Source organism: Oncorhynchus nerka, linkage group LG22 (assembly GCF_034236695.1).
Source record: "Oncorhynchus nerka isolate Pitt River linkage group LG22, Oner_Uvic_2.0, whole genome shotgun sequence".
NCBI lineage: Eukaryota > Metazoa > Chordata > Actinopteri > Salmoniformes > Salmonidae > Oncorhynchus > Oncorhynchus nerka.
In genome coordinates, this window is record NC_088417.1 from 85,998,444 (window position 1) to 86,012,847 (window position 14,404).

The 14,404-nt window shown below is 43.8% G+C and overlaps 1 protein-coding gene across 4 annotated transcripts in view; it reads right to left on the reverse strand.

Annotated features, from left to right (window-relative positions):
- LOC115117190 (kinesin-like protein KIF2A) overlaps positions 1–14,404 on the reverse strand; it is a 31,747-nt gene that overhangs the window by 12,402 nt on the left and 4,941 nt on the right. For 3 of the 4 annotated variants that reach the window (XR_010460581.1, XM_029645655.2, XM_029645653.2), the window contains exons 3-9: positions 13,652–13,780; positions 13,298–13,346; positions 1,941–2,072; positions 1,310–1,410; positions 1,129–1,224; positions 961–1,018; positions 616–778 (exon numbers count right to left, since the gene is read on the reverse strand). Coding sequence is in view for 3 of the 4 variants with exons in the window: in XM_029645655.2 (XP_029501515.1) it covers positions 616–778; positions 961–1,018; positions 1,129–1,224; positions 1,310–1,410; positions 1,941–2,072; positions 13,298–13,346; positions 13,652–13,780 (728 nt within the window). In the remaining variant the exon portion in view is untranslated. The remainder of the gene's footprint in view (positions 1–615; positions 779–960; positions 1,019–1,128; positions 1,225–1,309; positions 1,411–1,940; positions 2,073–13,297; positions 13,347–13,651; positions 13,781–14,404) is intronic. The other variant, XM_029645654.2, reaches the window with a different exon arrangement.

Sequence of the window (14,404 nt, forward strand, 5' to 3'; positions counted from 1 at the left end):
CTTTATTTTTACTATTTTCTACATTGTAGAATAATAGTGAAGACATCAAAACTATGAAATAACACGTATGGAATCATGAAGTAACCAAAAATATATATTTTACATTTGAGATTCTTCAAATAGCCACCCTTTGCCTTGATGACAGATTTGCACACTCTTGGCATTCTCTCAACCAGCTTCATGAGGTAGTCACCTGGAAGGTATTTCAATTGCCTTCTTAAAAGTTAATTTGTAGAATTTCTTTCCTTCTTAATGCGTTTGAGCCAATCAGTTGTGTTGTGACAAGGTAGTGGGGTATACAGAAGATAACACTATTTGGTAAAACACCAAGTCCATATTATGGCAAGAACAGCTCAAATAAGCAAAGAGAAACGACAGTCCATCATTACCTTCTTCAAGTGCAGTTGCAAAAACCATCAAGCGCTATGATGAAACTGGCTCTCACAATGTAGAAAATAGTAAAAACAAAGAAAAACCCTTGAATGAGGTGTTGTAAAACTTTTGACCGGTAGTGTACTTCGGAATAAATGATGCATTTATCTTAATGGAAGATTTGACTCATACACACAAGAATTTGGCCCAGTTCACACGATTCTTTTTGTTCTTGAAATGTACCTGTAGACCATGTCGTTGTCGGTGCTGTCGTCAAAGGCGTAGTCGAAGCGGAAGGTCTGGTTCTCCAGGTACCTGGTCAGGTCAACCTTCTGCTTGGGCTCATGGACCATCACCACGTCCTTACTGGGGATGGTGATCACATCCAGGTCCTTCATCGTCAACTCTGAGGGGTGAGGTGAAAAGGAGTTCTGAATAACCCACTTTTGAAATAGAAAGAATGTTCTCAAGTGAAAGAGTGAGGAGTGTGATGCTTACGATGCTGTTAAATCTCTGCATGTAAAAGACCATCTGACCATGAAACAGTTGGGTGTGCCTGTGTTGGATTTATGAAATTCTGATACTTGCCTTTTTTATTGAGGGGCCGTGCTCGTACACACACACATATCCTGTGCTCCTCATCGATCTGAAAGGTGAAACAATATCATACGTACAAGATGTGATTCAGCGAGCGGCGAATGAAGTCATGTCACCACTCTATCTATGAAAGTAGATCTACAGCTAACATATACATACCAGATCAGCAGTGGTTAGAGGCCTGTAGTCAAGACTGGCTCTGAAGTCTCTGATCATACACATGATCTCATAGTTTGGTACAGTCACATCTACCTCCTGGGAGAGAATGGCACACGGTTAAAAGTGTGTGTGTGTGTGTTGGTGTGTGTGTGACGGTGTGTGTTCGTGTGTGTGACCCTGCCTGTGCTTTCTTCTCTCTCAGCTCCTGTTGTTGTAGTCGCCTCCTCTCTCTCTTCTCCTGCAGTTTCTCCACCTCCTTCACACAGTTGGATTTCCGCCGCGCTGAAACAGTTCAGAGAAGACAATAATGGAAAATAATCTAGTAGAAACGTAGAATAGTGATCCATTTTGTTTGTACCGTCTGCCCTTTTTCAATACACTTCAACGCTCTTTAGAGGCAAATGCACAAGACAAGCAAAAGATAAAAGCATGAGCGCTAAGCAACACATTCAAAAACATTGCAATAAAAGTGAAGCCCGCCCCTCCAGGATAGTGGATATACAGAGAGAAATTACAACAGCTCAGTGAAAGAGCTATTCTCTGGCTGCCTCTCTGTTCTTTCAGCAGTACAGCATGGCTAATAGGCCTATCAGTGTCTTTCTGCCTGGGAACATTATATCACTGGTCATGTGTCCCATCGTAACCCACCAGGGGGAACAACACATCTCAACACACAGCAGAGAGCTCTGAAACCAGGGTTTACACTAATAGGAAATGAAAACGACTGGCCGTTAGCATGGCAATGTATTTAACAATAACCAGGACTATTTAGCAATACTCAGCTGGAGTGTGTGTATGTGTGTGTGTATTACCGTTCTGCTGTTGTTGTAGTGTCATCTGCTGTGTCTGTAGGGCTGTGAGTGCTGCAGGTGGGGGTGGTTCTGGTTGGCTTTGCTGGTGCTGTATTTGACTGGGTCTGGCTCGCGTAGTCCCTACTGCTGCAGCTGGAGGCACACAACATCATTCACAATACAGTTTAGTCATTGTTAGTACATTGTTTAGTAAATGCACATTGAGCACATCCCATATTATCTTTGGACACAACACTTTCATCTCGTTTAATTGTATGTATTATAAATTCAGAATATGAGTAATGACTGTCACATATCTGCAGTGTCATCAACAGGTTATTATCTCTTTTCAATTACTAAGCTAGCTATCTCTCCCCAGACCCCCTCTCTCCTTTCTATTGCTAAGCTAGCTATCTCTCCCCAGACCCTCTCTCACCTTTCTATTACTAAGCTAGCTATCTCTCCCCAGACCCTCTCTCTCCTTTCCATTACTAAGCTAGCTATCTCTCCCCAGACCCTCTCTCTCCTTTCCATTACTAAGCTATCTATCACTCCCCAGACCCTCTCTCTCCTTTCCATTACTAAGCTAGCTAATCTCTCCCCAGACCCTCTCTCTCCTTTCCATTACTAAGCTAGCTATCTCTCCCCAGACCCTCTCTCTCCTTTCCATTACTAAGCTACCTATCTCTCCCCAGGCCCTCTCTCTCCTTTCCATTACTAAGCTAGCTATCTCTCCCCAGACCCTCTCTCTCCTTTCCATTACTAAGCTATCTATCACTCCCCAGACCCTCTCTCTCCTTTCCATTACTAAGCTAGCTATCTCTCCCCAGACCCTCGCTTTCTCTCTCTCCTTTCCATTACTAAGCTAGCTATCACTCCCCACTCTCTCTCTCCTTTCCATTACTAAGCTACCTATCTCTCCCCAGGCCCTCTCTCTCCTTTCCATTACTAAGCTAGCTATCTCTCCCCAGACCCTCTCTCTCGGTCATGCCCGAGATGGCATAGCAGTTCAGACGTCTTTTGTCCTCGTCTTGTCGACCCTCTCTCTCCTTTCCATTACTAAGCTAGCTATCTCTCCCCAGACCCTTTTTCTCTCCTTTCCATTACTAAGCTACATTTTATTTTTCCATTTTCCATCTCTCCCCAGGCCCTCTCATCCATTACTAAGCTAGCTATCTCTCCCCAACCTGCCTCACCCGAGATGGCATGCAGTATGTCCTCGTCTTGTCGTGGTCGTGTATAATATATATTTACAACTTTTTTCACATACATTTTATTTTTATTTTCCATCAACTCTATTCAATACACTCTCCTGCAACCTGCCTCACCAATTGAATGTATAAAAGAAGCTACCCAAATCTGCAATCCTCCAAGAAGCTAGCCAGAAACTCCAAGAAGCTAGCCAGAAGCTAATCAGAAGCTAGTTAGCTTCTTTACTGGCAACTCGTTAGTATTCAGCTAACCACGGTTTGTGGTCATCAGCTATCCTTTAACTCGAAAATCTATCGCCAGTTTTGTACGGCGCAGCGCGGCTCGGAACGGAACATACCGGACCGATTTTTCTCTCCATGTCCCTGGATTTCAACTGCTCTCTGGACATTCACTCCCGGATCTCACAGCTAGCTGGCTGCTATACATTTACATTTAAGTCATTTAGCAGACGCTCTTATCCAGAGCGACTTACAAAGCCTCTTACAAACACCTTAAGACATCCAGTGGAACAGCCACTTTACAATAGTGCATCTAAATATTTTAAGGGGGGGTGAGAAGGATTACTTTATCCTATCCTAGGTATTCCTGAAAGAGATGGGGTTTCAGGTGTCTCCGGAAGGTGGTGATTGACTCCGCTGTCCTGGCGTCGTGAGAGAGTTTGTTCCACCATTGGGGGGCCAGAGCAGCAAACAGTTTTGACTGGGCTGCGCGGGAACTGTACTTCCTCAGTGGTAGGGAGGCGAGCAGGCCAGAGGTGGATGAACGCAGTGCCCTTGTTTGGGTGTAGGGCCTGATCAGAGCCTGGAGGTACTGAGGTGCCGTTCCCCTCACAGCTCCGTAGGCAAGCACCATGGTCTTGTAGCGGATGCGAGCTTCAACTGGAAGCCAGTGGAGAGAGCGGAGGAGCGGGGTGACGTATGTCGGGAGCGGGGCTATCCGCGTGTCTATCTGCTTTCGTCGATTCCGGAGCAAACATCAATTACTCCGGAGCTAGCCAGCTCCGTCAATCACTCCTGAGCTCCGTCAATCACTCCTGGGCTGCAGTCACCTATCCGGACCCGTTTTACTGCCTACGCGGAGCCCCACCGGGCCTTCACAACTGGACTGCCGACGTTATCTACCCGAAGGAGATCCGGCTGGCTCCTCCGTCGCGACGTTACCTGAACGCCCATCTGCGGCCTGCTAACCGTTAGCTGTCTTACCGGCTGCTCTCAGAATAGACAATCGGACAATTTATTTATTTTTATTATTATTATGTTTCTTCTTGGGCCTCTATAACTATATCTATTGTTTTTATTTTTTTGTTGTTGTGTGATTTGGACTAATCCCTCTACAACACGGAACTCCACTAATCTACTGACGGAACGCAAGAGGTGGCTAACAACAGACCTCCATCCTATGCTAGCTTGCTACCGATGTCCTGGCTAGCTGTCTAAATCGCCGTGACCCCCAAACCAACCTCTCCACTCCCTGGACCCTTTTGATCACTCGACTAAGGATGCCTCTCCTTAATGTCAATATGTCTTGTCCATTGCTGTTCTGGTTAGTGTTTATTGGCTTATTTCACTGTAGAGCCTCTAGTCCTGCTCACTATACCTTATCCAACTTATTAGTTCCACCACCCACACATGCAATGACATCTCCTGGTTTCAATGATGTTTCTAGAGACAATATCTCTCTCTTCATCACTCAATACCTAGGTTTACCTCCACTGTATTCACATCCTACCATACCTTTGTCTGTACATTATACCTTGATGCTATTTTATCGCCCCCAGAAACCTCCTTTTACTCTCTGTTCCAGACGTTCTAGACGACCAATTCTTATTGCTTTTAGTCGTACCCTTATTCTTCTCCTCCTATGTTCCTCTGGCGATGTAGAGGTGAATCCAGGCCCTGCAGTGCCTAGCTCCACTCCTATTCCCCAGGCGCTCTCTTTTGATGACTTCTGTAACCGTAATAGCCTTGGTTTCATGCATGTTAACATTAGAAGCCTCCTCCCTAAGTTTGTTATTTTCACTGCTTTAGCACACTCTGCCAACCCGGATGTTCTAGCTGTGTCTGAATCCTGGCTTAGGAAGACCACCAAAAATTCAGAAATTTTAATTCCAAACTACAACATTTTCAGACAAGATAGAACTGCCAAAGGGGGCGGTGTTGCAATCTACTGCAAAGATAGCCTGCAGAGTTCTGTCCTACTATCCAGGTCTGTACCCAAACAATTTGAACTTCTACTTTTAAAAATCCACCTCTCTAAAAACAAGTCTCTCACCGTTGCCGCCTGCTATAGACCACCCTCTGCCCCCAGCTGTGCTCTGGACACCATATGTGAACTGATTGCACCCCATCTATCTTCAGAGCTCGTGCTGCTAGGCGAACTAAACTGGAACATGCTTAACACCCCAGCCATCCTACAATCTAAACTTGATGCCCTCAATCTCACACAAATTATCAATGAACCTACCAGGTACCCCCCCAAAGCCTTAAACACGGGCACCCTCATAGATATCATCCTAACCAACTTCCCCTCTAAATACACCTCTGCTGTCTTCAACCAAGATCTCAGCGATCACTGCCTCATTGCCTGCATCCGTAATGGGTCAGCGGTCAAACGACCTCCACTCATCACTGTAAAACGCTCCCTGAAACACTTCAGCGAGCAGGCCTTTCTAATCGACCTGGCCGGGGTGTCCTGGAAGGATATTGATCTCATCCCGTCAGTAGAGGATGCCTGGATATTTTAAAAAAATGCCTTCCTAACAATCTTAAATAAACATGCCCCATTCAAGAAAATTAGAACCAGGAACAGATATAGCCCTTGGTTCTCCCCAGACCTGACTGCCCTTAACCAACACAAAAACATCCTATGGCGTTCTGCATTAGCATCGAACAGCCCCCGTGATATGCAGCTGTTCAGGGAAGCTAGAAACTGTTATACACAGGCAGTTAGAAAAGCCAAGGCTAGCTTTTTCAAGCAGAAATTTGCTTCCTGCAACACTAACTCTAAAAAGTTCTGGGACACTGTAAAGTCCATGGAGAATAAGAACACCTCTTCCCAGCTGCCCACTGCACTGAAGATAGGAAACACTGTCACCACTGATAAATCCACCATAATTGAATTAAATCCACCTGGCAACTCCTACCCCGGTCAACAGCACTGCACCCCCAACAGCAACTCGCCCAAGCCTTCCCCATTTCTCCTTCTCCCAAATCCATTCAGCTGAAGTTCTGAAAGAGCTGAAAAATCTGGACCCCTACAAATCAGCCGGGCTAGACAATCTGGACCCTTTCTTTCTAAAATTATCTGCCGAAATTGTTGCCACCCCTATTACTAGCCTGTTCAACCTCTCTTTCGTGTCATCTGAGATTCCCAAAGATTGGAAAGCAGCTGCGGTCATCCCCCTCTTCAAAGGGGGACACTCTTGACCCAAACTGCTACAGACCTATATCTATCCTACCATGCCTTTCTAAGGTCTTGAAAGCCAAGTCAACAAACAGATTACCGACCATTTGAATCTCACCATACCTTCTCTGCTATGCAATCTGGTTTCAGAGCTGGTCATGGGTGCACCTCAGCCACGCTCAAGGTCCTAAACGATATCTTAACCGCCATCGATAAGAAACATTACTGTGCAGCCGTATTCATTGATCTGGCCAAGGCTTTCGACTCTGTCAACCACCACATCCTCATCGGCAGACTCGACAGCCTTGGTTTCTCAAATGATTGCCTCGCCTGGTTCACCAACTACTTCTCTGATAGAGTTCAGTGTGTCAAATCGGAGGGTCTGCTGTCCGGACCTCTGGCAGTCTCTATGGGGGTGCCACAGGGTTCAATTCTTGGACCGACTCTCTTCTCTGTATACATCAATGAGGTCGCTCTTGCTGCTGGTGAGTCTCTGATCCACCTCTATGCAGACGACACCATTCTGTATACTTCCGGCCCTTCTTTGGACACTGTGTTAACAACCCTCCAGGCAAGCTTCAATGCCATACAACTCTCCTTCCGTGGCCTCCAATTGCTCTTAAATACAAGTAAAACTAAATGCATGCTCTTCAACCGATCGCTACCTGCACCTACCCGCCTGTCCAACATCACTACTCTGGACGGCTCTGACTTAGAATACGTGGACAACTACAAATACTTAGGTGTCTGGTTAGACTGTAAACTCTCCTTCCAGACCCATATCAAACATCTCCAATCCAAAGTTAAATCTAGAATTGGCTTCCTATTTCGCAACAAAGTATCCTTCACTCATGCTGCCAAACATACCCTTGTAAAATTGACCATCCTACCAATCCTCGACTTTGGCGATGTCATTTACAAAATAGCCTCCAATACCCTACTCAACAAATTGGATGCAGTCTATCACAGTGCAATCCGTTTTGTCACCAAAGCCCCATATACTACCCACCATTGCGACCTGTACGCTCTCGTTGGCTGGCCCTCGCTTCATACTCGTCGCCAAACCCACTGGCTCCATGTCATCTACAAGACCCTGCTAGGTAAAGTCCCCCCTTATCTCAGCTCGCTGGTCACCATAGCATCTCCCACCTGTAGCACACGCTCCAGCAGGTATATCTCTCTCGTCACCCCCAAAACCAATTCTTTCTTTGGCCGCCTCTCCTTCCAGTTCTCTGCTGCCAATGACTGGAACGAACTACAAAAATCTCTTAAATTGGAAACACTTATCTCCCTCACTAGCTTTAAGCACCAACTGTCAGAGCATCTTTCAGATTACTGCACCTGTACATAGCCCACCTATAATTTAGCCCAAACAACTACCTCTTTCCCAACTATTTAATTTATTTATTTATTTTTCTCCTTTGCACCCCATTATTTTTATTTCTACTTTGCACATTCTTCCATTGCAAAACTACCATTCCAGTGTTTTACTTGCTATATTGTATTTACTTTGCCACCATGGCCTTTTTTGCCTTTACCTCCCTTCTCACCTAATTTGCTCACATTGTATATAGACTTGTTTTTTTACTGTATTATTGACTGTATGTTTGTTTTACTCCATGTGTAACTCTGTGTCGTTGTATGTGTCGAACTGCTTTGCTTTATCTTGGCCAGGTCGCAATTGTAAATGAGAACTTGTTCTCAACTTGCTTACCTGGTTAAATAAAGGTGAAATAAAAAAATAATAAATAAATAAAAAAAATCCATTACTAAGCTAGCTATCACTCCCCACTCTCTCTCATTTCCATTACTAAGTTAGCTATCTCTCCCCAGACCCTCTCTCTCTTTTCCATCTGTGTATTTGTATATTTAGACTATTGCTAAAGATATCATGGTCTTTCTCGCTCTCTGTCTTGCTCTCTACAGATATCACGGTGCCTGAGGGCTATTTTCCCCATGTATTCACAGATGGGCCTTTTATTTTCCCCATGTATTCAGTTTCTGCTTCTTTTGAAACAGAAACTAAGAGTTTCAGAAATATTTGCAAAGTGTTATAACACTTACTCATTCAAGGGTTTTTCTATATTTTTACTATTTTCTACATTGTAGAACAATAGTTAAGACATCAAAACTATGAAATAACACATTTGGAATCATGTAGTAACCCCCAAAAAGTGTTAAACAAATCTAAATATATTCTTCAAGTAGCCACCCTTTTCCTTGATAACAGCTTTGCACACTCTTGGCATTCTCTCAACCAGCTTCATGAGGTAGTCACCTGGAAGACATTTAAATTAACAGGTATTTCTTTCCTTCTTAATGCGTTTGAGCCAATCAGTTGTGAAGGTATACCGAAGATAGCCCTATTTGGTAAAAGACCAAGTCCATTTTATGACATGAACAGCTCAAATAAGCAAAGAAAAACAACAGTCCATCATTACTTTAAGACATGAAGGTCAGTCAATAAGGAACATTTCAAGAACTTTGAAAGTTTCTTCAAGTGCAGTCGCGAAAACCAACAAATCAAGTTCTATTGGTCACATACACATGGTTAGCAGATGTTAATGTAGCGTAATGCTTGAGCTTCTAGTTCCGACCATGCAGTAATATCTGCTAGTTCTCTCACGTCACCCCGCTCCTCCGCTCTCTCCACTGGCTTCCAGTTGAAGCTCGCATCCGCTACAAGACCATGGTGCTTGCCTACGGAGCTGTGAGGGGAACGGCACCTCAGTACCTCCAGGCTCTGATCAGGCCCTACACCCAAACAAGGGCACTGCGTTCATCCACCTCTGGCCTGCTCGCCTCCCTACCACTGAGGAAGTACAGTTCCCGCTCAGCCCAGTCAAAACTGTTCGCTGCTCTGGCCCCCCAATGGTGGAACAAACTCCCTCACGACGCCAGGACAGCGGAGTCAATCACCACCTTCCGGAGACACCTGAAACCCCACCTCTTTAAGGAATACCTAGGATAGGATAAAGTAATCCTTCTCACCCCCCCCCCCCTTAAAAGACCTAGATGCACTATTGTAAAGTGGCTGTTCCACTGGATGTCATAAGGTGAAAGCACCAATTTGTAAGTCGCTCTGGATAAGAGCGTCTGCTAAATGACTTAAATGTAATGTAAATGTAAAATATCTAACAAGTAATCTAACAATTTCACAACAACTACCTTATACACACAAGTGTAAAGGAATGAATAAGAATATGTACATAAAGATATATGAATGAACGATGGCCGAACGGCATAGGCAAGATGCAGTAGATGGTATAGAGTACAGTATATACATATGAGATGAGTAATGTAGGGTATGTAAACATTATATAAAGTGGCATTGTTTAAAGTGGCTAGTGATAAGTTGATTAAGTTGACCCTCTGCCGTTTCCTGAAGTCCACGATCATCTCCTTTGCTTTGTTAAATGTTTCCATTATTAAAGTGGCTGGAGTTGAGTCAGTATGTTGGCAGCAGCCACTCAATGTTAGTGATGGCTGTTTAACAGTCTGATGGCCTTGAGATAGAAGCTGTCTCAGGGTCCCCGCTTTGATGCACCTGTATTGACCTCGCCTTCTGGATGATAGCGGGGTGAACAGGCAGTGGCTCGGGTGGTTGTTGTCCTTGATGATCTTTTTGGCCTTCCTGTGACATCGGGTGGTGTAGGTGTCCTGGAGGGCAGGTAGTTTGCACCCTGTGATGCGTTGTGCAGACCTCACTACGCTCTGGGGAGCCTTCCGGTTATGGGCGGAGCAGTTGCCGTACCAGGCGGTGATACAGCCCGACAGGATGCTCTCGATTGTGCATCTGTAAAAGTTTGTGAGTGTCTTTGGTGACAAGCCGAATTTCTTCAGCCTCCTGAGGTTGAAGAGGCGCTGCTGCGCCTTCTTCACCACGCTGTCTGTGTGGGTGGACCATTTCAGTTTGTCCGTGATGTGTACGCTGCTCTGGCCCCCAATGGTGGAACAAACTCCTCACGACGCCAGGACAGCGGAGTCAATCACCTTCTCCACCTGAAACCCCACCTCTTTAAGGAATACCTAGGATAGGATAAAGGGGTGCTCCCTCTCACCCCCTCCCCTGAAAAGATTTCCTGATGCACTTGTTCACTGGAGGTCATTTGTTTGTAAGAGCGTCTGCTGACTTAAATGTTAAAATGTTAAATGTTACACTGAGGAACTTAAACGTTCCACCTTCTCCACTACTGTTCCGTCGATGTGGATAGGGGTGCTCCCTCTGCTGTTTCCTGAAGTGTCGATCATCTCCTTTGTTTTGTTGACATTGAGTGTGACTTATTTTCATGACACCACACTGAGGCCCTCACCTCCTCCCTGTAAAGGCCGTCTAGTAAGTTGTTGGTATGTCAAGCCTACCACTGTAGTGTAAAATATGCAAACTTGATGATTGAGTTAGACGTGCATGTGTGACAGGTTAAAGGACATATTCATAGCCTGTTATACATTGAAAAGTATTAGTAAGTTCATAGTATGTGAGGATCTTAAAACATCTAAGGTTAAAATATGCATTCAGTATTAGTTGATAGAGATTGATAACATTCATATAATTGTGTTAAAGTTCAAATCTGTCAAAGTGCAATTGTAGTAAATGTGTTAATTATATTGATTACTTTTTAATTTTCGATTGCTCTGGTCTCCACCCATATTCCTGGGGAAATTCGCGGTCTTTTTCTCATTGAACTAAATGTTGACTTGAGAATACAACACCTTAAACACTCTTGACATGTTCGCTAGTTATAACATTTAAATTACTATTTTTATCATCAATAAAGTACCTGAAAACAGGGGAGAAATAATCACGAGAGTGATACGGTGTTGTATTCTCAAGTCAACATTTAGTTCAATCATTTCACAAAAGTAACACATTACATAACAGAAAACCCATTATACAAATAACACAGCAAAATATCTTATTAACAACACGCACGTTCATTCACAATCGACATAAAATGGCAGCTACTCTCAGTATAACGATGCTATCCTTCACTTCAACATTACGAACAGTTCAGGGCTAATATTACTCTCTTCAAACTTAACTCTAACTTCCTCAAGACGTTACTAAAACACACCTTAAACACTCTTGACATGTTCGCTAGTTATAACATTTAAATTACTATTTTTATCATCAATAAAGTACCTGAAAACAGGGGAGAAATAATCACGAGAGTGATACGGTGTTGTAAAGATCAATCTCCTCAGCAGGTAGCAGTTGCACAGGGCGGGGTCAAGACCCAGGGTCTCAAGCTTAATGATGAGTTTGGAGGGTACTATGGTGTTAAATGCTGAGCTGTAGTCGATGAACAGCATTCTTACATAGGTATTCCTCTTGTCCAGATGGGTTAGGGCAGGGTGCAGTGTGATTGCGATGGCGTCGTCTGTGGACCTATTGGGGCGGAAAGCAAATTGGAGTGGGTCTAGGGTGTCAGGTACGGTGGAGGTGATATGGTCCTTGACTAGTCTCTCAAAGCACTTCATTATGATGGAAGTGAGTGCTACGGGGCAATAGTCATTTAGCTCAGTTACCTTAGCTTTCTTGGGAACAGGAACAATGGTGGTCCTCTTGAAGCATGTAGGAACAGCAGAATGGGATAAGGATTGATTGAATATGTCCGTAAACACACCAGCCAGCTGGTCTGCGCATGCTCTGAGGACATGGCTGGGGATGCCGTCTGGGACGGCAGCCTTGCGAGGGTTAACACCTTTAAATGTTTTACTCACGTTAGCTGCAGTGAAGGAGAACCCGCAGGTTTTGGTAGCGGGCCGTGCCAGTGGCACTGTATTGTCCTCAAAGCGAGCAAAGAAGTTGTAAAGTTTGTCTGGGAGCAAGACATCGTGGTTTGTTTTCCTTTTGTAGTCCGTGATTGACTGTAGACCCTGCCACACACCTCTCGTGTCTGAGCTGTTGAATTGCGACTACTTTATCGCTATACTGACGCTTAGTTTGTTTGATTGCCTTACGGAGGGAATAGCTACACTGTTTTGTATTCGTTCATGTTTCCGGTCACCTTGCCATGATTAAAAGCAGTGGTTCACGCTTTCAGTTTTGCCTGAATGCCGCCATCAATCCACGGTTTCTGGTTGGGGAAGGTTTTAATAGACGCTGTGGGTACAACATCATCGATGCAGGTTGAGAGAATGCCAAGAGTGTGCAAAGCTGTCATCAAGAAAAAGGGTGGCTATTTGAAGAATCTCAAATGTATTTAGATTTGTTTAACACTTTTTTTGGTTGCTACATGATTCCCCATATGTGTTATTTCATAGTTTTGATGTCTTCACTATTATTCTACAATGTAGAAAATAGTCAAAATAAAGAAAAACACTTGTTCTAAAACGTTTGATCGGTAGTGTATATCCATACCCAGTGCATTCATCTTAAGATGGCTAACCACATATCACAGTCAAATATACATGATACCATCATTCCATTATAGATAAACAATGGATATGTAGCATTTTGTTAAAAATATATAAAAAAATATAATTCACATTTAAAATCTATGAATGAAAAATCTGAGAACAGCAATATTTTACACACACACATGAAGGTACTCATTACCAATCATTACTGTTGAAAAAACTGGTGATTATAGCATTTTGGAAATAAACTCTTCAAATAGAGATCTACTATCATAACTTTCATGGTACAGTGGGTCAGTAGGATGTTATGTAGCAGCCTGGTTGAATCCAGTGTTACATTGTGTACAGACTGTGGAACACGAGGAATCTTGGAGACCAATGTTCTGTTGAAGCTTTCTTACCTCTGTTTGCTGGGGTTTCAGTCTTGGGGGGCGCTATTGTTCGTCGGTTCTACAAGAGACAAATGAATACAACATGAACTTAAAGAAGAAGATGTGACACGTGCTATACTTAAAACTATACTGTACAGCCACAGGAGGTTGGTGGAACCTTAATTGGGGAGAATGGGCTCGTGCTAATGTCTGGAGCGGAATCAGTGGATTGGTATCAAATAGAAACACATGGTTTCTATGTGTTTGATGCCATTCCATTTGCGCCGTACCAGCTATTATTATGAGCCGTCCTCCCCTCAGCAGCCTCCACCGGTACAGACATATGGCTATTGGCCACAGTATAGGACATTCTAATTGAATGACCTTGGGTGGCTTGATTTGTTTAGCAGCGGAGGAGATGGAGGAAGCAGGAGGAGGGGTTTCAGGACTCTGTACTACCTCCTCTTCAGGAGCCACATCTGGGTTCAGAGCAAATATGCTCTCCAGGTCTATCTGCATGGGGAGAGAGTACAACATGTTAAAACTCTGTTCCAGCCTCTCCAACCTAATGTGTGTTTGTATGTATATACAGTGGGGTCTGGAATGATTGAATCCCTTGTTAAAGATGAGCAAAAAATACTGTATAAAATAAATAAAACAAATGCTGAGCTTTTTTACAATGGATGGTTTGGAATTCCCATTGTTAGAGCCTATCCTGCCCATGACATACTAGGCAACACACATGGCCAGTACATTCATTAAAAGTGCCATTGTTTACATCGTTACCTAGCAGCGTACTACTACTACCACCGGTAACTCCTCATGGATGATTTAAAAGTAACTTTTGATATTTATTTATTTTTACATTTGAAGAATGGTGCCAACAAGAATAGGAGGAGGTTATGAAAGAAATTAAACAAGAAGAAGAGGAAGTGGACCAGGAACCGGAGCCAAGAGAAAGAGATTTTGTTTAACATGTAATTCCCCAAAAATCTGATAAACATAGGGGTCAAAATGACTGGATCCCCTGTTTTCAATACTCCAACACCCTCCCCTTGTGAGGATAATGACAATGAGCCTTTTCTAAAATGTTTTATGAGATTGGAGAACACATTGGGAGTGATCTTAGACCATTCC